Here is a 24,712-nt window from a genome sequence, read left to right on the forward strand (position 1 = left end):
GCCCAATGAAGTCAATGAACATGTTGTCACTACTTGGATTCAGTAATATGTGGGCAGGAACTGATTCAGATTCCAAATGTAGATGAGTAAAGCCATGATTTACACTGGATAAGTTTACCTCTGCTTGCAAATGGGGCAAGCTCAGCCAGTGTGAATCGTAGCTTCTTTTATCTACATTGGTTGCTGGCCACCAGTGACTGAATTGGGGCTCATTCCAAGTTCAGGCAAGGCCATAGTAATTTATTGCTAAAGGGTGGAGGGGAGTCAGGTAAATTCACATTTTAACCTAGATGTTCCTTGGAAAGTTCCTTAGTTTATCAGAGACAGGGTTAATATTTCCATTCTCTCTATATATTCCTATAGCTTCCATTATTTATTAACTATAGCATGACATGCTATTTATTTCAGCCCAGAGCTTTGCACGGCTCTCTCTCCTTCTCTGACTAGGAATTTCCAAAATAAATCACTGATCAAAAAATCCCTGATTAGAATCTGAGTTAATCGTGTCCCACTAATAGTTTAGCCTGATATTGGTAATCTCTCAGGGGGACTAGTCTACGCTATACTCAACTATGCTGAGGAATCAAGTTTCAGTATGGTTCTCCTGACATGTTTTAATTATGACCAATTTTTTTAAAAAAAATAGGAGCCTAAAAGATAGGCTCCTATATTATTAACATTAGGCACCTAAATAAGTGGCCTGATTTTCAAGAGTGTGAGCATCCAGCTGGTCAATGGGAGCCATTTGGGTGCTCAGCACTTTTGCAGTATGAACAGGACCTACTTGTAATTTGAAGAATCATTCTGATCTATCAATGCCACTGAACAAGGGGAGAAAAAAAAAAAGAAAAAAGAAAAAGACTTCCATTAATGTCAGTGGGCTTTGGATCAGGACTTTATGTATACTCAATGCAAAGTATGGAAAAAATATCAGGTGATAAATATATTATGAAGATTTATACCGTACTTCACGGCCCATTGTGTGGCTTCTTCTCTCCCATCTAAGGCCTGGTCTACACTTAAATGTTTTGCTGACACAGCTATGTCAGGCACCCCCAAAAAAACCCCACCCCTCAGACTCCTAACTGATGTAGCTATGCCAGTAAACGCTCTGGTGTAGATGCAGTTATAATGGCAAAAAAGTCCTTTTGTCAGTATAGCTTAGGTTTAAGTTCTTCAGGGAACTGGTTTAAGTTCTTTTGTTGGTATAAACTCCATCTCCCCTAGGAGGGTTTACTGGTACAGTTATACTTGCAAACTGTTTCTAGTTTAGACAAGGCCTAGGAATTTCACAAATGAGTCACTAATTAAGTTCTGAGTGAAAGCAGAGCCAATTTAATATGCTTCAGCCTAGGCAAAATGCTATCTGACAGTCTGTTTTCACTCAATCCTAATCTTATTTGTCACTAATATGAACTGTGCCTTCATAAAACAAAGACATCCTTTACCAGCACATAGCAGCCTGCATTGCATACTATGCACTAATTTGGCTTGGGTGTGGTGTTTCATGTATCTTGCTTTTGTCTGTGATTTGTATAACTTGCAACAGTGAGTCCCAGGGGAAGGAAACAGACAATTTTAAATGAGAGAAGAAAAAAAACAAACAAACTAGGGTTCACATAAAATCCCCTCCCACTCCGCTTAAGGTTTGTTGTATTTGTATCTCCCTTTTTTCCTCCCTTCCCCAGGTGGTATGCAGGCCATTTTTGAAGTAAAAGACTGTAAAAAACCTACAACAGATCACAGTGAATATACAAATGTAAGACATTACTATCTTGCAGCTGAGGAAATTATCTGGAACTATGGTCCATCTGCAATAAACCATTTTACAGGACAACAATTAGTTATTGACAGGTAAATACCTCCTATTAAGTAAGAGAGCAGCTATAGACTATTGCTACAAGCAAACAAGCTTTGTTTACAAAAACTGATTTGGTTTGAACATGCTAAATATACACCGTCATAAGGAGCCACTGATTTTTAAGGAAAAACCCCATTGTTTTCAGTGCTTCTTAAACATTGATTGCAATATATAGCCCATAACAATTATGCCTGTTACTTCCCTTGAGACCTTGAAGCAAGTTTCATTGTAGCATTAATAACTACACTGGAATGAAGAAATGTTGTATCACCATATATAGACAATCAGGGTCCCTGAAAATTTCAGGACTGGTCATCCATCAGTCTAGGGTGGTAAGAGAATGGGAATCAGTGGCCAGATCCTCAGCTGGTGTAAATTGTCACAGGTCTATTGAAATCAGCAAACAACATATACCAGCTCAGAATCTACCCCTTGTTCTAGATATGATTCTGTTAGCTAAGACTAAGGCCTTCTCTACACTGCCACTTTACTGCGCTGCAACTTTCTTGCTCAGGGATGTGGAAAAGCAGCCCCCTGAGTGCTCCAAGTTTCAGTGCTGTAAAGTGGCGGTGTAAACAGTGCGGGGGGGGGTGTGGGTTTTTTACAGCGCTGGGAGAGCACTCTCCCAGAGTTGGTGCCGTGACTACACAGCCATGTCAAAGTGCCGCCGCAACTAGTGAAGACATACCCTTAGTCAAGTCATTTAACACCTCTATTCTTCATCTATCAAATGGGTTTAACAACACTTTGTTACTTTCCTGAGCTGAGGCTTAATTAATTAATATCTGTGAAGTGCTGTGAGATCATTGAATGAACAGGGCAATAACAATTAAAAAAAAAAAAATCCCAGAGTAAGCTTTCATGAAATCTGCAAACTGTTTAATTGTTTTTACAGTCTTATTTCTCTGTGTTCTTGTGTAACTCATAATAAAAATACCTTTTTTCCTAAAACCAGAATAAAAATTACAAAGCACTGGCCAGAAACTATTGGTTGTGGATCTTCTATTGCACTGTGTGCATTAGACTAACAAGACAGGATCTCAGAAAAGAAAGACAAGCTGTAGAGAATTTAATGTAGGGGTCTGGTAGGCTTTTTCTGCCGACTCATGATTCCTTTAATTGCTGTATCAAGCTATAATATGATCTAGCAGGTAGAGCTCTAAAGTGGGACTCAGAAGATCTGGGTTCTATTTTCAGCTCTGCTCCTGCTGGGTGACCTTGAACAAGTCACCTCAACTCCCTGTACCTCATTTTCCCCAAATATAAAACGGGGAGGATACTGCCCTCCTTTGTACTTCGAGCACTTCGAGATCTACTGATGAAAGCACTAGCTAAGAGCACAGTATTATTAAAAGTTGTTTCTATCAAATTTCTTCTGAACAGTGAGTCTCAGACATTTTTTGAACAAAATGAAAAAAGAATTGGTGGCTCTTATAAAAAAGCGGTTTATAAGGAGTACACAGATGGCACCTTCACAAAGTGTAAGAAAAGGCTCCCCGAGGAAGAACATCTTGGACTCTTAGGTGAGACTGTGTAAAACAATTTAAGGCAAAGCTGGAGGAGTTTGTTACCTCTCTGAACCCGCAGCATTTGTAAGCCCCTTGAACATGACTCGTTTGACTGGCAGAGCTTACAAATGCTACTAGCTTCATATGGGAGAAAGGGTGGAAATGACAAGTTATACTGGCACTGAGGGTTAAGTCAGCTCCATGAATGAGCAGGGAGGTGGTGCCTGGGATCTGCTACAGAGTAAAAGAATGAATGGTAGGAGGGCAGGTGGTGCTTTCATTGACTGGGTTACTTCTGTTGAGGGGTGAGTGAAGAAGTACATGAACTGAATGGGGGGAGGTAGCGGTAGAGCTGGTGTCTGTGATGGGCAGGATACCAGGAGGAGATGGAGGATGTGCTTGGGCAGCAAAAATGATTATAGGGTTGGGGTTACGTGTGCTGTTGCCTACGAAGATTTACGCCTGCTGGGAATTAAATAGAAAAGAGAGAGGGTTCAGACAGTACCTCTATCTTTCCCTGTACCCTCTGGGGCGACGGTTAGCTGAAGAGAACACTCACCACAACCCTTCTTGCCACTGTACCTATCTTCCCTTCAGTTTCCTCTGCCTTCCTTTCCTCCCTGTCTAGCCTCTCTCTGCCCCCACAATCATCCAGTCCCCATAGCTTCTCCCTTAATGAAAGCTGGAGCCCAGCTGCCTGTGCTGGACTCCAGTGAGTGCCCCTGCAGCTGTACATGCAGCAGTGTATTCTAGCACTTTACAATTGGCTAAGATCGGGGTATATTTGTTAAAGGATTCAAGGAGGTAAAAGATTCTGCTGTCTTCCACAAGTCCTGTGTCAGTCCTTCAGCTTTATGTCCCACCTGGATCAAAACAGTCTGACCATTGAAATCTGTGCTCTTTACAAGGACCTGTAATCAAGGCAGAAGTGGGTGACATCATCAGGGTGACCTTCAAGAACAATGGTAGCCACCCCTTCAGCATTCAGCCTCACGGTGTGAGCTACAGCAAGGGCAACGAGGGCACACTGTACCACACCATCTCTGGAGGTGAATATGGAAGCCAGGAGATTCCTGCAGAGAACAAGCAATTGTATATTTTGATGCATTTGTGATAAAAGTAATTGTGTTTATGACCGGGAGGTTAGCTATTAAGCTTGATTTTTAAAGCTGATTTTATAACAGGCACTGAAGCGCCGTCTTCACACGTGAGTCCTGGTGCTACATATACGTACGAGTGGAAGGTGTCAGAAGATGTGGGTCCCACCCAGGAAGATCCAGATTGCTTAACCTGGCTTTACTATTCAGCTGCAGATTCAGTCAAAGACACCAACTCTGGCCTTGTGGGCCCTCTCTTAGTATGCAGGAAAGGAACTCTGCTTCCCTCTGGGAAACAGGTAACTCAAGGAGAAAGTGAAAGTGTTTACATCACTCCAACCCAATCTGCTTTCCCTTCCTGAACTGTGACTTCAAAAGCCTGCCAGGCTAAACATGCTTTCCTTTGGGGTGTTTTTTGTGGGGGTGAGTGGGAGGATGTTTGTCTTGTTTGTTTGGGGTAGTGGGATTATGCAGAAGAGAACTGGGAATGGGCTATTTCTAGATCATGGTAAGCAGTAACTAAAGATTGTCACTATTTAATGGGTGTATGTTGGACAGTATGAAATGTGGGGTCCAGTCCAGTTCCTGATGGGCTGACGTACACATCACAAAGCCACCACCACTGGCACCAAGTGGCATCCTGGCTGGCAAATCTCAGCAGGGAGTCCAGGGATTTGAATGATATAGATACTGAGGTTCCTCCTCATCTCTAGAGGTGGTCTCTGCAGGTCAGTAATGGGACAGTTTGACAGAAGCGTGTGGGTAGCTACAGACCAGGTAAGATGGCTAGAGAGTTTAGAGTTCCTCAGATGAAAGGTTCTATCCATCCATCCATATTTATGTTGCTCTCCCTTATGGTAAGTTATATTCACAAAGTAACTTACCAATAGAAGCCCTTTGCTGTCCTTTAGTTTACTCATTTGCATTTTTCTGTTTGCGCTGGTTCTTATCCCCAGAAAAATGTAGACAAGGAGTTTTTCCTACTTGCTACAGTGTTTGATGAGAATCTGAGCTGGTATTTGGATGATAACATTTTGATGTTTCTAATAAATCCTAATGACATTGACAAGGAAGATGAGGACTTCCAGGAGTCCAACAAGATGCACTGTAAGGACTTAACTTTATTATAACTAAATAGGCAAATACACCTCTACCCCGATATAACGTGCCCCGATATAACACGGGTTCGCATAGAATGCGGTAAAGCTCTGACATGCTGCTCTGAGCAGCGTATTAAGGGGGCCGGGCCGGGGCTGAGGGGTTCGATAAGGGGCAGAGGGTCTCGGGGGCGGTCAGGGGCTCCCGCCCCAGAGTTTGGAAGGCAGAAGCTGTGGGGGGGGCACTTTTGGGGGCCCCGCAGTCCCAGAGTGGCTCGGGAGATTAGCAGGGGGCCGGGAGAAGCCCGGTCCACTTCCCTCGTCCCAACCCCAGCTGTGTCGCTCGGGGGAGGGGGCTTGGGGGAAGGGATTCCCTCCCCCCCCCGCACTCACCAGCAGCAGCGGAAGCAGAGCAGCCTGGCCCCAGCCCTCTCCACTCCGCCAGCTCCCAGCCACTGTGCTCTGCTTCCCGCCACAGGTGAGTACGGGGGGTGTCCTTTCCCCAGCGTCCCTGCACTCACCGGCATCGGGAAGTGGAGCGCTGCGGCTGAGAGGTGGTGGAGTGGAGCGGGCTGTGGCCACGTTGCTTCGCTTCCTGCCGGTGGGTGCCTGTCGGGTGAGGAGTGTGGATAGGGGTCGGAGCAGTCAGGGGACAGGGGGGTTGCGTAGGGGGTGGGGTCCTGAGGATGATTAGGGACAGGGGGTCTCTGTTGGGGGCTGTCAGGGAACAAGGAACAGGGGGCGGAGGGGGCAAAGAAAGTTTGATATAACAGTCTCACCTATAATGCGGTGAGATTTATTTTATTTATTTATTTATTTAATTTTTTTGTCTCCTGAGGACCACATTATATCAGGGTAGAGGTGTACTTTATACAGCATGTTGTCAGTATCTCTCTCTCACACACACTCATTCCTCCTTATCTCAGTTCAAGCAAATTATAGTGTGTGCAGAATTACACTTCTACATGTTTCTATATAGAAAGTTAGAGGCTTCATTGAGACTATTTGAAAATGTGGTTCAATTATTTTTAAGGACTTATTTGTAAAAAGCTCTTTTGCAGTACAACAGTGTATAAATACAATTTAAAAATGTCTCACTAGCAGATTGCAGCAAGGGACAAGATCATACTTGGTACAGTTTAACCAACTGGTGTAGATATAGGAAGAATATTATTGTATATTAATTAATGCAAACTGAATATTAAGCGTTCATTGAGGATTAACATCTTTATAGTGGATCCATTGTATGGTGGATAAAGGTCACTTAAGTAACAGTTTGAGGATGTGTTTGTACTCTGTCATAGTCTACAACTCCCCTAATGTACAGTAAAGTATCTTCAAACAGCTTATCTATCTGCCACTGCTTCCCAATTCAGCCCCAGCTGACAAACTGAGTCTTTAACAATGGCATGATGGAGTTTCATGTTTATTGTCCCTCAATAGCTTCTAGATCAAATACATTTAGATTTCAAGATGTGTTCCTCTCCCCCTCCCCAAATTACTAGCTCTGCATGCTCTAGGTGCGACTTGGGCATCAAGCATTTGTTTATTTTTTGTGCCTCATCACCAAATTCAGCAAGCCAATTTTGGTCTCATTGACACCTGTGCAACTCCCATTGCATTGAAATTAGGCCCTCCGTGACACTTGTGCAGCTCCATTGCCTTTGCTAGGTTTGCACAGGTGTAGCTAACTGACACGTAGGCCTGGTCTATCCTGCCACTTTACAGCGCTGAAACTTTCTCACTTATGGGTGTGTGAAAAAACACGCCCCCCCCCACCCGAGCGCTGCAAGTTTCAGCGCTGTAAAGTGGGAGTGTGGACAGCAGCGCTTTAACATGGCTAGTGAAGACATACCTTTAATTACATTTAATACCCAAGAAGGAATAGAATCCGTTGCGTTCTCTTAGCTGTATTAGCCCTGAAGTGATAGCTGAAGTATAAAGCAGTGAAACTGTATTTTAGTCAGTAGAGTCTGCAAATGTGTTCCTGAATACACAGAGGAAGCTGATCTGTTGAATAAAAAGGTTCCATTTTCCCAATGGCTTTTCATATCAGACTCATACTTTCAAAGAAAATAAAGTATGTAATTCAAAGTTACTGAATATTTGATTTATAAGAACTAGAAAGTTTAGAAGTTGCTTTGTTCTGACAATGATAGAAGAGGACAATGATACATTTTGCCAGACTAGGAAATCACATTATCCCACATATGTTACTAAATATGGATGCAATAGAGAATGTGTTACATGCACTAATCAGAATACTTTTGGTTTTCACAACTTTCTGTAGCTATTAATGGATATATGTATGGAAACCAGCCTGGCCTTGAGATGTGTAAAGGAAACACTGTTTCTTGGCATTTGATTGGCTTGGGATCGGAGGTTGATATTCATGGGATCTACTTCTCAGAAAACACTTTCCTAACTAAAGGAACAAGAAGGGATACAACAAACCTGTTTCCACACACCACTCTTACAGCTATTATGGAGCCTGACGCTGAAGGTGAATAAATGACCATCCTTACCATCCTCTGATATAGTCATCTACCATAGCAAAAGTAATATTAGCAGCTTAGACCAGGAAATTCATTGTTTAATCATTTTATGGCAGTAGTTCTCTGACAATGAACCATGGACTACCAGTAGCCAGTGGAGTCCTCCCAGTGCTTTGCAAAATGACACATTTTAGCAGTAGATTGTGCTTGTACATTATGCCCTGTGAAAGGTGTGTGTAGTTTTGCTTCCCAGAAGCAGCACAGGGAAGGAATCATATCTCAGGCAGATACAAGTCTTTCCCTGTTCCCTATTTCCCATTACTAATAATAGATTGCTTCCCCCACTTCTCCCTGCACCAGCTAGGCTGTGCTGGCCAGCACACAGCTGAAATCAAAACTCTACCCACTCCTTGCCTTCTTGCTTGCAGGGGGGTAGTTGGTATGCAGGTCCTTCTGACCCCAAACCCAAGGTGCCCGGAGGTTATGCAGTGGCACAGAAGAGCGGGAAGTGGAATCTCCTTACATCCTTGCCTGGCTGTGTAGGTCAGGCCACAATCTAGTCAATTTGAACCAGACAATGAGTTGCTAGGCAAAGAGAAGGTGATTCTGTTCCAAAGTGGTCCCCAGAATGAAAGTGTGAGGACCGCCATTTTGTGGAGCATTGCTTACTACAGAACATGACGACTGAAAGAAGGTATAAAGCTGAGAACAGTTTTAGATATTGGCCCGAATCCAAAGGTACATAGGCACCTAACGCCCAGATTCAAACATTTAAATCTTGGGTTTAGATACCTAAATCCTAGTTTTGGCTCCAGCAGGGTTTTGTGGATCACAATGAACCCTGTAGGCTCTTAAACTCACTCAGTGACTTAAGTTTTCAGGATAGAAGTTCCCTCTACCTATGTTTCTGTCTCTGGGCAGGAACGTCTCCCACCTAAGTTCCAGAACAATCCACAAACCAAGGGAAGACAGGCATTCAGTTGCCTGTGTTGTCCACGGGGCCAGATCTGGTAGGCAACCTCTGACTACTAAGTATTTATTCACAATGGAACACTCAATGGGTCTCAAAGAGAGAGAAAAAATGACTTTATGGTTAGGAAATCCACCTCGGAAGTGGGAGACCCTGGCTTCAGTACTCCTGCTTCAAATCACTCTTTCATTATTTAGCTATAGGGAAAGAGCTTCACCAGGACAAACTGGGAGAGTCCCACATCAGAATGTCCCATAGCTCAGTGATTAGTGCACTTTCCTGAGAGGTCAGAGACCCCTGCTCAAATCCTTTCCCCCACCTCTGGCACAGAGGGACTAAAAACTAAACTTACATCCTAGACAACCAGCTTTAACCAGTAAGCGGGGGGATCCCCCACCACTTACAACTGTTGTGTGTGTAGTGGGAAGCTACTTAGGTGCCCAAATTGCTTGACTCCTCTCCTGGGAATTGCTAAACAGAGAGATTGGGACCTTCCTTCGGTACCTATTTCTGTGAGAGGGCTGGGGGATAGCACAATCTAAGGCCTCAATTCTGCCAGTATTTACACGTGTTTAACTTTACTACTGAGTAGGACCATTGGACAAGCACCTTGCATGTTGCTAGAGTTTATAGTCTGTGCTTCAAGGAGTTTATAGTCTAAATCAACACAGGTGATACAGCACAGACATAGAGGACACATAGATTGAGGGTTCCTATCTGTGCAGGTTTTCTTTTAATCTCCTTGCTTGTTATGTGTGTGTCTCTGTCTGTCTCTCTCTAGGGGTTTTTGAAGTGGAGTGCTTGACAACAGATCACTACACCGGGGGCATGAAACAGAAATACAAAGTGAAAAAATGCGATTGGTGGAATCTGTTTCCATCGCTATATTTGCATGAAAAGACTTACTATATTGCAGCAGTGGAAGTTGAATGGGACTATTCTCCCAACAGAACATGGGAACATGAGAGGCATGAATTCCATGAGGAAAGGTAATAACGAATATCCAAAAACCCCATCACCAACATGTTTGAGACTAAGGGCACGTCTTCACTAGCAACACTAAGGCGCTGTAGCGTTGCTGGTGTAGTCACGGCATAGCACTGGGAGAGAGCTCTCCTAGCGCTCTTTTAAAAAACAAACACACACACAAAAAACCTCCACGAGGGGCGTAGCTACCCGTGCTGGGACACTGTCACCTTACAGCCCTGAAACTTGCTGCGCTCCCCTTTTTTCACACCCCTGAGAGAGAAAGTTGCGGTGCTGTAAAGTGCCAGTGTAGACAAGGCCTAACTTGTTATGGTTATGGGTCGTGGGCGGGAGGAAACTAGCCCTGGAAAGAAACTAGCCCAGGCATGTCCTGGGGGGCCTTGTGTCACAGGGTTGAGCAATCCCAACTGTGTGGTGCTTCTTTTAAAGAATTGTAAAAACCCTTGTTTACAACTCCCCTGCTGATTAATGGTCGTGTAACACCTGCCGGGGTGTGGCTTACCACCTTTGTTGTCACTAAAGAACTAGCAATGGAGACTCCCAAACTTACAACAGATTTCAACAACCATACAGCAAAATCTGAATTTCATACCCACTAATGATATACATATTTTGACGGAACAGTAGGTTTCAGCAGATCATGGCCTTTTCTATAACACCTCACATGACATACTTTGTACAAAACATATATCATAATTACATGACACTGGTGAATATCGGGGTGTTGAGGTACATAATGCCACAAACACTTATATGTAACATCTTACCTACTTGCTTGGAGAACCCCATGCAGGCTTTAGATGGTAAACATTTACCAAGGAGAATGACCCTTCTCTTCTTTACTTCCCACATATGTAAAAATTCCTTTATTTTAAGGAGAACTGTTACCCCATAATCAGACCTGCATCACTATGAAGCCTTAGCCTAGATGGATTACTACTCCGACTATTCTTATTGTCTCAGTCAGCTGATTGTTTAGTTTGCCCCAGTTATGAGCTCATGTCAGTGAGAGCTAGGGTGTTTTGTGACTGAGTCCCAGCCGTGGTATTCACTGCTTACTAAACATTTGTCCGGCTTCCAATTCCAGGCAAGGCTATTGAAATATACCAAGTAATTGTTTATATTTACACCTGTTAGTTTGTTCATATTTTCATTCAGCTGTCCCCACACCCGCCATTTCATTGTTTTGTCAATTAACTACCCTGTTCTCCAGCAATTCTCAGTCCATGCAGAGCTCTGCAGGCTTCTTCCTATCCTTGGGGACACTTGGGTCTGGGTCCACAAAGGGATTTAGGTTTTGCAACACCTAATTTTTGGGCACCTTGAAAATTACTGTAATCCACAAAGACTGAGTTATAGCTGCCCAGGTTCCCTGTACAATGAACGGGAAGAGATAGATACCTAAATATGGGATCCACAAAAGCCAGTGTGGGGAGCCATCTAAGCTAGCCAATAGGAGATGCCACCAAGGGGGGTCCTAAGCCATGCTCCTCCCACAGGGTCAGTGCTGTGACACAGAGGCCCAGTGGTGCCAACTGCATTACTCTGTCAGCAACTCCTAATTGGCCTGACAAACTCACTACAACTAACACATTGCTTTCATGGCATTCATCCATAAATAGCATCTTTTAAAGTATCAAATGAAAGCTGGTATCACACTGCTACTGCTCACGAAAGCTTATGCTCAAATAAATTTGTTAGTCTCTAAGGTGCCACAAGTCCTCCTTTTCATATTACCCTTTCTCACTCTTAAAATCTTAACCTTTGTTAACTTATACTTGCTTTCAGTATAAACAGATTACAGTGCTGAGGTGTTATAATGGAGCTGATACTCAGTTGAATCAAAGAAGCTGGTGTGTGTATACTAACAAACCTGATAATTACTGAGAGTGTCTGTGGAGGGGACTGGACACAACAGGGGGATAGACGCTTCTGAGGTGTCCGGGGCCTAGAATACACCAAGTATTAATCTCCAAGGCAAAGCAAGGGCTTGCAGAGCCCTGAGGATTTTGTTTTGGTGGCTAACGGACAGTGTCAGGGAGCTGACCCACGTATGAAGTTTAACATCAGCAAGACTCTCTCACTGAGGCGGGGGGTTGGGAATCACAGAATATCAGAGTTGGCAGGGACCTCAGGAGATCATCTAGTCCAACCCCCTGCTCAAAGCAGGACCAATCCCCAATTTTTGCCCCAGATCCCTCAATGGCCCCCTCAAGGATTGAACTCACAACCCTGGGTTTAGCAGGCCAGTGCTCATACGGGGGGAACATGGTGACCCACAGTCCGGGGTACCCTAAGAAAGTGTCACAGGCACTGAATTGCAGGTTGCAGCGAGGCACCTCTCTCTGCTTGCAGGGATGCTGGAACAATTTGCATTGTGGGGGTGCTGAGAGCCATTTAACCAAACCGTAAACCCTGTATATAATAGAAACCGCTTCAAACCAGGGGTGTGGCAGCACCCATGTCTGCTTGTGATCCAAAGCTGGGAGTCCCCCTCCAAGAGTGAGGCGGTTTAGGTGCCAAAGCCGCTTCTGGCGAGAACAGCTTCTGTATCAGCCTAACCCCAAACAAAATGACCAGGGTCTCAGCTCAGCTGGGTACGTGGGCAGGGACCCACTGTTTAAATACACAAGTCGTTCAGGTCCATTGAAGTCAATGCTCACCTGCGTAAGTACCCTGCTGAATTTGAATCTTTGTAGTTGTAGGCCTCCTGATCTCTGCTGAGATTCTAGCTTTTTCCCAATGGCTGTTTTCTTTATGATCCAGAGGCACATCACAACAAAAAATATTTGTACAGTAGAAATAGCCAATTCAGTGGTACGTTTACTGTAGTATTTAGCTGTGTTTGCAATTTTATTATGGTTAACTGTACAGGGTCCTGACATACTGTTGTGAAGGATGCTGTAGGAACATAGAGGCTTTTATTGAATTCCTGAGTTTGTCTCCTTTCCTCTAGCCCTGGAAATCCATTTTTAAATAAAGAAGATAAGTTCATTGGTTCGAAGTACAAGAAAGCTGTTTATAGGGAATACACAGACAGCACGTTCAGCACTCCCAAGGAAAGAGCAGAGGAGCAGCAGCATCTGGAAATTTTAGGTATGGTCATAATAAATTTAGACCTGACAAATGCAGACTTTATGAATCCGAATACAGTGATTTCTACTCTACAAGACAAACTAGAGAGTAAGCAGAACAACACTGGGCCTGCTTCTACTCACACCAGTATACCTCCATTGGACTTGAACGTAATTAGTCCTGATTTACATAGATGTAAGTGAGACTGGACCTGTGTTTGCAGTAGAAGAGGAAATCCCAATTTATGAACGCATGCATTATATTTAAGGTACATACAGCACTGTTTTCAAATTTGGTCTAAGATTGGACAGCTAAATCCATACGGATTTCAATGAGAGCTATAGATGCTCAGCACCTTTGAAAGTTAGGCTACCTACTTAGGTGAGTCACGTCAGACACAGGTTTGAAAATATTGGTCAGAGTAATACATCAGCTGTGTCCATTAGTTGAAATCATCAATTGTTTTTAAGTTGCTGTCATACACCTTCAACTACCACATTGCATTATAATCTGTGCTTTTGGGTGCAGTTGTGGTGTGAGAGGGGGTACAGGCTCTGGGCTGGAGCCGGAGATGAGGGGTTCAGGATGCAGGAGGTAGATCCGGCTGGGGCAGGAGGTAGGGGTGCAGGGTCTGGCTGGGGGTGTGGGCTCTGGGGTGGGGCCAGGGATGAGGGATTTGGGGTCCAGGAGTGGGTTCTGGGCTGGGGCAGAAGAGTTTGGAGTGTGGGAGGGGGTTCTGAGCTGAGGCAGAGGGTTGGGACACAGGAGGAGGTGAGGGGTGCGGGCTCCAGGCAGTGCTCACATCAGGCAGCTCCCCGCAAATGGCGAAGTGTCCCTTGGCTCCTGAGCAGAGGCATGGCCAGGTGGCTCTGTGCACTACCTCCGCCCAGGTGGCCACCCCTCCACCTAGGAGCCAAGGGACATTTCGCCACTTGCAGGGAGCCGCACGCAGACAGGTAGGGAGCCTGCCAACGGGACTTTTAATGGCCTGGTCAGTACGAGGTGTCGAAAACCGGACACCTGGTAACACTAACAGTGGGTCATACTGCAAGTTTGAATTCATCTTTCTTAAACATGGGAGACTAGAATTGCACACAGTATTCCTGGTGAGGTGGGTTTACTAGTGGAGTTCCACAGGGGTAGGTTTGCTAAAATCTTTTTAACATTTTTATTAATGACCTTGACACAAAAAGACAGTGTGTGCTAATAAAATTTGCAGATGACAAAAGTTGGGAGGTATTGCCAATATGGAGAAGGACTGGAATATCATACAAGAAGATTTGGATGACCTTGAAAACTGGAGTAATAGGAGTGGGATAAGATTTAAATAGTGCAAGGTCATGCACTTAGGGATGAACAACAAGACTTTTTGCTATAAATTGGGGACTTAGTCAGACGTAACAGAGGAGGAGTGGAAGGACATGGGTATACTGGTCAGTCACAGGATGATAATGAGCTGCCAATGTGATGTGGCCATGAAAGGCTAATTCAATCCTAGTCTGTCTTAGGTGAGGTATTTCCAGTAGAGATAGGTAAGTGTTGTTACCGTTGTACAAGGCATTGGTGACCACCTCACCAGGAATACTGTGTGCAATTCTAGTCTCCCATGTTTAAGAAAGATGAATTCAAACTAGATCAGGTGCAGAGAAGTACTACTAGGATGATCAGAGTAACGGAGAACGTGCCTTACTGGAGGAGACTTAAGGATCTAAGGGTACGTCTTCACTACCCGCCGGCTCAGCAGATCTATCGGGGATCGATTTATCGTGTCTCGTCTAGACACGATAAATCGATCTCCGAATCAACGCCTGTACTCCACCTTGGCAGGAGGAGTAAGCGGAGTCAATGGGGGAGCCGCCGCGATCCACTCACCGCCATGAGGACAGCCAGATAACTCGAACTAAGATACTTTGACTTCACCTACGCAAATAGCGTAGCAGAAGTTGCGTATCTTACTTCGAACCCCCCCGCCATGTAGTCCAGGCCTTAGCTAAACAAGCCAAGAGGTGATGTGATTCTTCTCTGTAAACACATAATCATAGAATCATAGAATATCAGGGTTGGAAGGGACCTCAGGAGGTCATCTAGTCCAACCCCCTGCTCAAAGCAGGACCAAGCCTGACCTTAAAAACTTCTAAGGAAGGAGATTCTACCACCTCCCTAGGTAACGCATTCCAGTGTTTCACCACCCTCCTAGTGAAAAAGTTTTTCCTAATATCCAACCTAAACCTCCCCCACTGCAACTTGAGACCATTACTCCTTGTCCTGTCATCTTCTACCACTGAGAATAGTCTAGAACCATCCTCTCTGGAACCACCTTTCAGGTAGTTGAAAGCAGCTATCAAATCCCCCCTCATTCTTCTCTTCTGCAGACTAAACAATCCCAGTTCCCTCAGCCTCTCCTCATAAGTCATGTGTTCCAGACCCCTAATCATTTTTGTTGCCCTTCGCTGGACTCTTTCCAATTTATCCACATCCTTCTTGCAGTGTGGGGCCCAAAACTGGACACAGTACTCCATATGAGGCCTCACCAATGTCAAATAGAGGGGGACGATCACGTCCCTCCATCTGCTCGCTATGCCCCTACTTATACATCCCAAAATGCCATTGGCCTTCTTGGCAACAAGGGCACACTGCTGACTCATATCCAGCTTCTCGTCCACTGTCACCCCTAGGTCCTTTTCCGCAGAACTGCTGCCTAGCCATTCAGTCCCTGGTCTGTAGCTGTGCATTGGGTTCTTCCGTCCTAAGTGCAGGACCCTGCACTTATCCTTATTGAACCTCATCAGATTTCTTTTGGCCCAATCCTCCAATTTGTCTAGGTCCCTCTGTATCCTATCCCTGCCCTCCAGTGTATCTACCACTCCTCCCAGTTTAGTATCATCCGCAAATTTGCTGAGAGTGCAATCCACACCATCCTCCAGATCATTTATGAAGATATTGAACAAAACCGGCCCCAGGACCGACCCCTGGGGCACTCCACTTGACACCGGCTGCCAACTAGACATGGAGCCATTGATCACTACCCGTTGAGCCCGACAATCTAGCCAACTTTCTACCCACCTTATAGTGCACTCATCCAGCCCATACTTCTTTAACTTGCTGACAAGAATACTGTGGGAGACCGTGTCAAAAGCTTTGCTAAAGTCAAGAAACAATACATCCACTGCTTTCCCTTCATCCACAGAACCAGTAATCTCATCATAGAAGGCGATTAGATTAGTCAGGCATGACCTTCCCTTGGTGAATCCATGCTGACTGTTCCTGATCACTTTCCTCTCATGTAAGTGCTTCAGGATTGATTCTTTGAGGACCTGCTCCATGATTTTTCCGGGGACTGAGGTGAGGCTGACTGGCCTGTAGTTCCCAGGATCCTCCTTCTTCCCTTTTTTAAAGATTGGCACTACATTAGCCTTTTTCCAGTCATCCGGGACTTCCCCCGTTCGCCACGAGTTTTCAAAGATAATGGCCAATGGCTCTGCAATCACAGCTGCCAATTCCTTTTGCACTCTCGGATGCAACTCGTCCGGCCCCATGGACTTGTGCACGTCCAGCTTTTCTAAATAGTCCCTAACCACCTCTTTCTCCACAGGGGGCTGGCCATCTATTCCCCATGTTGTGATGCTCAGCGAAGCAGTCTGGGAGCTGACCTTGTTAGTGAAGACAGAGGCAAAAAAAGCATTGAGTACATTAGCTTTTTCCACATCCTCTGTCACTAAGTTGCCTCCCTCATTCATTAAGGGGCCTACACTTTCCTTGGCTTTCTTCTTGTTGCCAACATACCTGAAGAAACCCTTCTTGTTACTCTTAACATCTCTCGCTAGCTACAGCTCCAGGTGCGATTTGGCCCTCCTGATTTCATTCCTACATGCCCGAGCAATATTTTTATACTCTTCCCTGGTCATATGTCCAACCTTCCACTTCTTGTAAGCTTCTTTTTTATGTTTAAGATCCGCTAGGATTTCACCGTTAAGCCAAGCTGGTCGCCTGCCATACTTAATATTCTTTCGACACAGCGGGATGGTTTGTCCCTGTAACCTCAACAGGGATTCCTTGAAATACAGCCAGCTCTCCTGAACTCCTTTCCCCTTCATGTTAGTCCCCCAGGGGATCCTACCCATCCATTCCCTGAGGGAGTCGAAGTCTGCTTTCCTGAAGTCCAGGGTCCGTATCCTGCTGCTTACCTTTCTTCCCTGTGTCAGGATCCTGAACTCAACCAACTCATGGTCACTGCCTCCCAGATTCCCATCCACTTTTGTTTCCCCTACTAATTCTTCCCGGTTTGTGAGCAGCAGGTCAAGAAAAGCTCCCCCCCAGTTGGCTCCTCTAGCACTTACACTAGGAAATTGTCCCCTACGCTTTCCAAAAACTTCCTGGATTGTCCATGCACCGCTGTATTGCTCTCCCAGCAGATATCAGGAAAATTAAAGTCACCCATGAGAACCAGGGCGTGCGATCTAGTAGCTTCTGCAACCTGCCGGAAGAAAGCCTCATCCACCTCATCCCCCTGGTCCGGTGGTCTATAGCAGACTCCCACCACTACATCACTCTTGTTGCTCACACTTCTAAACTTAATCCAGAGACACTCAGGTTTTTCTGCAGTTTCTTACCGGAGCTCTGAGCAGTCATACTGCTCCCTTACATACAGTGCTACTCCCCCACCTTTTTTGCCCTGCCTGTCCTTCCTGAACAGTTTATAACCATCCATGACAGTACTCCAGTCATGTGAGTTATCCCACCAAGTCTCTGTTATTCCAATCATAATTCCTTGACATCACCAGGACCTCCAGTTCTCCCTGCTTGTTTCCAAGGCTTTGTGCATTCGTATATAAGCACTTGAGATAACCTGCTGATCGCCCCCCATTCTCAGTATGAGGCAGGAGCCCTCCCCTCACAGACATTCCTGCCTGTGCTTCCTCCCGGTATCCCGCTTTCCCACTTACCTCAGGGCTTTGGTCTCCTTCCCCCGGTGAACCTAGTTTAAAGCCCTCCTCACTAGGTTAGCCAGCCTGCTCGCAAAGATGCTCTTCCCTCTCTTCGTAAGGTGGAACCCGTCTCTGCCTAGCACTCCTCCTTCATGGAACACCATCCCATGGTCAAAGAATCCAAAGCCTTCTCTCCGACACCACCTGCGTAGCCATTCGTTGACTTCCACGATTCGACGGTCCCTACCCAGGCCTTTTCCTTCCACGGGGAGGATGGACGAGAACACCACTTGCGCCTCAAACTCCTTTATCCTTCTTCCCAGAGCCACGTAGTCCGCAGTGATCCACTCAAGGTCATTCTTGGCAGTATCACTGGTGCCCACGTGGACATCTGCGGGTATGTCTACACTGCCCGCCTGATTGGCGGGCAGTGATCGATCCGGGGGGGGGGGGGGGAGTCAATTAGATGCCATAAATCGATCCCCGAGCACTTTCCCGTCAACTCCTGTACTCCCCCGCTGCGAGAGGCACAGGCAGAGTTGACGGGGGAGCGGCAGCAGTTGACTCACCATAGTGAAGACACCGCGGCGAGTAGATCTAAGTACGTCGACTTCAGCTATGTTATTCACGTAGCTGAAGTTAAGTAACTTAGATTGATTCCCCACCCCCGCCTCACAGTGTAGACCAGGGGTTTGAGAAACACCAGGGAGGGAGAGGAGTTATTTAAATTAAGAGCCAATGTTGGCACAAGAACAAATGGATATAAACTGGCCATCAACAAGTTTAGGCTTGAAATGAGACTCAGGTTTCTAACCATTAGAGAAATGAAGTTCTGGAACAGCCTTCTAAGGGGGTCAGTGGGTGCAAAAAGCCTTGCGTGTTTCAAGACTGAGCTTGATGGAGGAGATAGTATAAGGTTCCCTACAATGGCATATACCATTTGTGTCTATTAGCAAATATCTCCAGTGGCTGGAGATGGGACACTAAATGTGGAGGGCTCCAAGTTACTAGAGAGAATTCTTTTGGGGCTTTGAATGGTGGGTCTTGCCCACATGCTCAGGGTCTAAATGATCTTCATACTTTGGGTCAGGAAGGAATTTCCCCCCAGGTTAGACTGGCAGAGACCCTGGGTTTTTTTGTCTTCCCCTGAAGCATGGTCACTTGCTGGTTATAACTAGTGTAAATGATGGATTATCTGTAACTTGAAGGCTTTAAAATCAAGGTTTGAGGACCTCAGTGACTCAGCCAGAGGTTATGGGCCTATTGCAGGAGTGGATGGGACAGGTTCTGTGGCCTGTGATGTGCAGGAGGTCAAACTAGATAATCAGGATGGTTCCTTCTGGCCTTAATCTGAGTCTAATAAACAATTTACAATTATTACACACTATTTGTGCTTACTGAATCTACTCTTTCCATAATGAATAATTCACCAGGTTTGGACTCAGTTTTCCTGGGCTAGGTATTAGAGTAGAGACCTCATGCCTACTTCTGCTGCATGTTCACACATAACACAAGAAGTTTTACTAGTGTGACCATCTTTCGAGCTGGGAAAGATTTGTCTCTCTTTTCAACCCAACAGGTCCATTGCTTCTCGCAAACGTTGGCGATAAAGTTACAATTGTTTTTAAGAATTTGGCCACGAGACCTTATTCTATACATGCCCACGGAGTGAAAACGGACAGTTCCATTGTTGCTGTAACTCAGCCGGGTAAACCATATCACTTACTCCACTGTGCTCACAGCAAACTTCAAGCTATTTAATAAAGGCTTGGGGGGGGGGTAGCGGGGAACCCAAAAAACCCCTTCTTCCACTCAGCCACTGCAATTTTACTAAGGTGGTATTGCTTTCATGAAAATACAATCAGTTATAATATTTTCATAGAACTATTAGTTAATTAGCATTTAACGCTCCTCATTTACAATTACTGCGCTGTATCTTAAGCTATGCTACACTTACAATGCAACAGTGGGACAACTGCAGCTGTGCTGGTAAAGCACTTCAGTGCTGACACTCACTACAGTGATGGAAGGGGTTCTCCTGTTGCCATAATTAATCCACCTCCCAAGAAGCACTAGCTTAGTCAACAGAAGGCTTTGTCCATCAAACTAGCGCTATCTATACCGGGGGTTAGGACCGCTTAACTAAGGAGTTTGGATTTTTCACAACCTGAGCATCGCAGCTGGGTCAATGTAAATTTTTAGTGTAGACTTGGCCTTAGAAATACAGCGCCAGATCCTGCCGTCACATTTCACAGTCCTTAAACAGGCAAGTCTCCCATTGAAGAAAATAGATTTGGCAATTTAAGAACAGCATGATTTGGCCTATGCAATCTTTGTTATTTCAAAAGTTATTCTGGGTTCTCTGTCTTCTTCATAGAATGCAGGGTTCCTTTGCTAAGAAGTGGCAGAACTGAATAGTGCCATCACACAAAGGGATTTGAGCAAGAGTTCAAGTATCTGCAGAAGGGAAATAACAACAAATGAGTCAGCCACAGCTGCACTCAAGAAGAGGAAGTTCATGGCAAAAATAAACTGTAAATTAAAATACCATCTGTTTCAGGACAACTTCTTAGATAACTTTTCCTGAAGGGCAATGAATTGTATCATGCACTGGGTTGTTTGTTAAACTATCCTGCAAAGCATGATTTCATTGTCAAGTGAGGATGGGGGAGAACCCCATCAACTTGGTCAATTTTTTAGACCTAAAATCCTTGACAACATCCTTTGAATTAGTTGCCATCAGCTTCTTTGAATAAATAAAGTTGTGGACTGGATGAACAAAGTGAATACACCTTTAAAATACACTAATATGTACTTAATTCAGGTGAAACAAGAACCTACATCTGGAAAATCCCTGACCGATCTGGTTCTGGGAAAGGTGATCCCTCCTGTATTCCTTGGGCTTATTACTCAGTTGTGGATAAAGTTAAGGTACGTTTCTAATGACAGTTAAACAAAAATTCCTTTACAGTGAAAAGGAAAGGAGTTTGAACTCTTCCATTTGCTGTTTTCTCTGATGAAAGCAAAGCCCCTGCTACCACTGCTATTTAGACAGACTTATTACTTTAAAGGGCATAATAATTCCATACTGAGTTACTGGTTTGTAATTTCACTGCATTCCTGCTATTAAGTACTGGTTAGCCTAAACTAATATTTAAAGCAACCATCCTAAAAATCCTTGAAAGTGAAAGAGCTGATTACATTAATGGAGCAAATATGTAATTGGTCATTTGCATGGAAAACTGTCACATGCAAATTGAGCACAATAGTGCAAAAAAAAAAAAAATCTGAAAACAGAGGGTTATTGCATGTGTGTTTAGTTGAAGTCACCCTTGAATGGAGACCAAGTACAAAAATATCTCTAATGAATTTTGGAAAGAGACAAGCAAGTTAAAACAGGATTAAAATTGAAGCTGTTTTGTAACATTAACTCTAGCACCAACTACAATAGACGGAGAGAAGAAACAGTTGCTGTTTATGCTGTATTGCACCTTGTGCTGCCCCAGGATTAAATGAATAACCCTCCTCTTTATCTGTGAGATTTCCTTGTTCAATTGTCAATTACCAAATGCCAGCAGAAATGCATTCTCAGTCGCTGTAGTGATGTTGTTACTCATGAGTATTCCACTCCGCTATTAAAGCCCATTCTACTTAGATAAGACACCCATGAGAATTTTGTTTTTGTGTTTTCAGGATACGTACAGTGGATTAATAGGGACGCTTGTTGTCTGTCCCAAGCGGTATTTTCCCACATTTCTGTTGAAAAAGAGAGTTGAATTTGCTCTTCTTTTTATGGTTTTTGATGAAAACGAGTCTTGGTACTTAGATGAAAATATCAAAACTTATTCTGCCAATCCAGACAAAGTAAACAAAGAAGATGAGGAATTTATTGAAAGCAATAAAATGCATGGTACGTTTCCCAGTTTCATTTCACTGTATCTTTGAAATCTGTGGCTGTCAAATTTGTTTCTGAAATCTGTGATCTTTTGGTTCTGGGTGTATATGTGACTTTCCAAGCTTTAACGGATGTCCAGTTATCAGGCCCAAGCCTTACTCAGATAGGCAAGAACCCTTATTCGTCAGGACAGCACTTAAGCCTATGCTTAAGTTCCATTTAAATAAAAATACTGAAATACAAAATATGGTTTTATCATATTCTATTTTTACCCATAAAGTTATCCACATTGAAATTCTAATCCCTAAAATCAGTTGTTAAATTTCAACATGTTGGGTTGAACAACAAGTGCTAATATAAGGCCTAATCCTGAAAGGTACTGAGCATCTCCTGAGAGCTTCGATTCTGCGTTCTACAGGAGCTGAAGATTCACAAGACCTCACAGTATCATCCCTATGCTAGGGTAGAGCACTCTCTAGCCTCTTTTCCCACTGAGCACATGTGGGATGTATCATATCATCAGATCCTATCCTCATAGGTTTTCTTATTTGATAGGGACAGTACATTCAGTCAGTGCCTTTATTTTTTTTAAGGGACATTCAAAGTAGTTCTGATTGCCTACCACTAGCATTAAACTCTCAAATTCCTCTGCCATTAAAACCTAGATAACAATACAAAATGTGTTTTGTATCCCCCTTTCCCCAGCCATTAATGGAAAACTGTTTGGAAACTTACATGGTCTTACAATGCATGTTGGAGATAAAGTAAGCTGGTACCTGATGGGAATGGGGAATGAAGTAGACATGCATACAGCACATTTCCATGGCCATAGCTTTGATTATAAGGTAAAATTCCTTTTATGTTCATTTCTTACTTTGTTCACTCTTTTCATGAGAATTATGAGGGAATGAGATGTTACAATCTTAAGCCACAGTCCTGTAACTTGAATTTACAGTATTTATATATAAAAAATATTTGCTCAGACCAAGATACTTTTATATAAGAGAAGACAAGATAACGTTTGATGATGGGATTTAGTATAGGTATGTGTCTCATGCTACCTCCACAATTTATCTCCAAGTTGCCACACTCATGATATGAAAATTGTGCTTCTCCCACCCCCTCACACGGTTGTCCTAGTTAAATTTTTTTAGTTAAAAATTCTGAAAGGAAGATCTATGAACGTATGAATTAATGGCTCTGTGAAGTGAGACTGCTTTGGAGTTGACATACTTGGAGAAAGAGCTCTGTGTAAGCTCAAAAGTTGTGTCTCACCAACAGAAGTTGGTCCAAGAAAAAATATCACCTCACCCACCTTGTCTCTCTAACATACTGGGCCAAAACTTTATCTTAATCCCATTAGAAGTCCTGTTAAGAACACTGAATGACTTCTGTGAGAGTGTGAGCACCTGTGTAAGTTTGAGGAGAACGTAGCCCATTGTACAGCCATCTATCGATACAGCACTGTGTATTTATCCATTACATAGGTGTAATTGCTATTGTTATTTTTCCCCTTGAAGCGCACTGGAATTTACCGGGCTGATGTCTTTGACCTTTTCCCTGGCACATTTCAAACTGTGGAAATGCTTCCAAAGTACCCTGGCACCTGGTTACTGCACTGTCATGTGACTGACCATATCCATGGTGGCATGGAAACTACCTACACAGTGCTCCCGAAAGAAGGTAAGACTGGCTAACCTAGATCAATCAGAGGGACATGTTTAAGGATGTATTACTGAATATAGGCCATATCCCAAGAGGTGCTGAGCAGCAGATTATCAGGCCCATGGGGAAGAAGAGAGATGAGAAGGCCTGAGTGTATTACAAAGGACCAAATTTAGCTCTTGTAGGTGCAGCACAGAATTCACAGCCAGAGAGATGGGCATGTTAAGGTAACTTTAAGCAACCCCTGCACTCCTGATTCTGGAGTGCTCCAGAAACCTGGGCCAGGGCAGCCCCCAGTGTAATTTAGACAGCCTAGGGGAGAAGGGGTCAGTTATCTAAGTAAGCTTTTTGGGATAATGATTGTCAGTTTTATTTTGTGTTTGTACAGTGCGTAGTTCAATAGGGACTCCTAGGCACTATCATACCACCAATAAGTTACAGCAGCCCCCTTTGGCTGCCCTGTGGGTAACACTGCCCAGAATCTCCACAGTGCTACATGCCAAGGCCCTGCCCCAACACAACCCCTACATTAAGCCTTACACAGGCAGCCTTGGAACACAGCCTGCAGCTGTCATTCTCAGTTCCTGCATCCAGGGAGGAATTCCCTGATGCAGCACAGGATTTTAAATCCTCTTTTTGCCTTTCTGACAGTCTTCTCAGGCATTAAAAGGCCCAGAGTAGGGGTGAGAATCTCATTCCATGTGTAAGCAGGGGCAACTAAAGCGGATAAAAGACTTGATCCCACAAGCAGCTGAATACATACAATTCCATTGGCAACAAACTTCTATTTCTGGCCCTGTACCAGAAACCTTTAATCAATCTGTAGCTTATATATTCCCAAGTGAGAGAGATATTACTATAGTTCTAAGCCAAAGGAAAAGAAAAAAAAGTTATTGTAAACAGGAATGTCAAATATTTGGGTGGAGCATATAGAATTCATGAATTGTCTTATAAAATATGCCATTTTAAATGTATTTTCTAAGCACTGCTGGATTAGTTTTAGGGGACTTGGGCACCTAAATCCTCTTGACTTTCAATGAGATTTAGGCCCTTTTGAAAACATTACCCTGGTTTCTAATGATCTCTAACAAAAATCCAAACTCTTAAATGAAGTTTTTACAATTAAGGTTTAGCAAA

General features: G+C 44.1%; 1 protein-coding gene across 1 annotated transcript in view; it reads left to right on the forward strand.

Moving 5' to 3' along the window:
• The window catches only part of CP (ceruloplasmin), a 38,156-nt gene that overhangs the window by 11,869 nt on the left and 1,575 nt on the right, over window positions 1–24,712 (forward strand). Inside the window, exons 6-18 of the mRNA XM_077826052.1 lie at window positions 1,689–1,854; window positions 3,245–3,384; window positions 4,278–4,418; window positions 4,554–4,765; window positions 5,423–5,573; window positions 7,854–8,066; window positions 9,810–10,017; window positions 12,972–13,111; window positions 19,595–19,723; window positions 20,840–20,946; window positions 21,709–21,925; window positions 22,616–22,755; window positions 23,431–23,593. Of these exons, the coding sequence (XP_077682178.1) occupies window positions 1,689–1,854; window positions 3,245–3,384; window positions 4,278–4,418; window positions 4,554–4,765; window positions 5,423–5,573; window positions 7,854–8,066; window positions 9,810–10,017; window positions 12,972–13,111; window positions 19,595–19,723; window positions 20,840–20,946; window positions 21,709–21,925; window positions 22,616–22,755; window positions 23,431–23,593 (2,127 nt within the window). The remainder of the gene's footprint in view (window positions 1–1,688; window positions 1,855–3,244; window positions 3,385–4,277; window positions 4,419–4,553; window positions 4,766–5,422; window positions 5,574–7,853; window positions 8,067–9,809; window positions 10,018–12,971; window positions 13,112–19,594; window positions 19,724–20,839; window positions 20,947–21,708; window positions 21,926–22,615; window positions 22,756–23,430; window positions 23,594–24,712) is intronic.

This window comes from Eretmochelys imbricata, chromosome 9 (assembly GCF_965152235.1).
Source record: "Eretmochelys imbricata isolate rEreImb1 chromosome 9, rEreImb1.hap1, whole genome shotgun sequence".
Lineage (NCBI taxonomy): Eukaryota > Metazoa > Chordata > Testudines > Cheloniidae > Eretmochelys > Eretmochelys imbricata.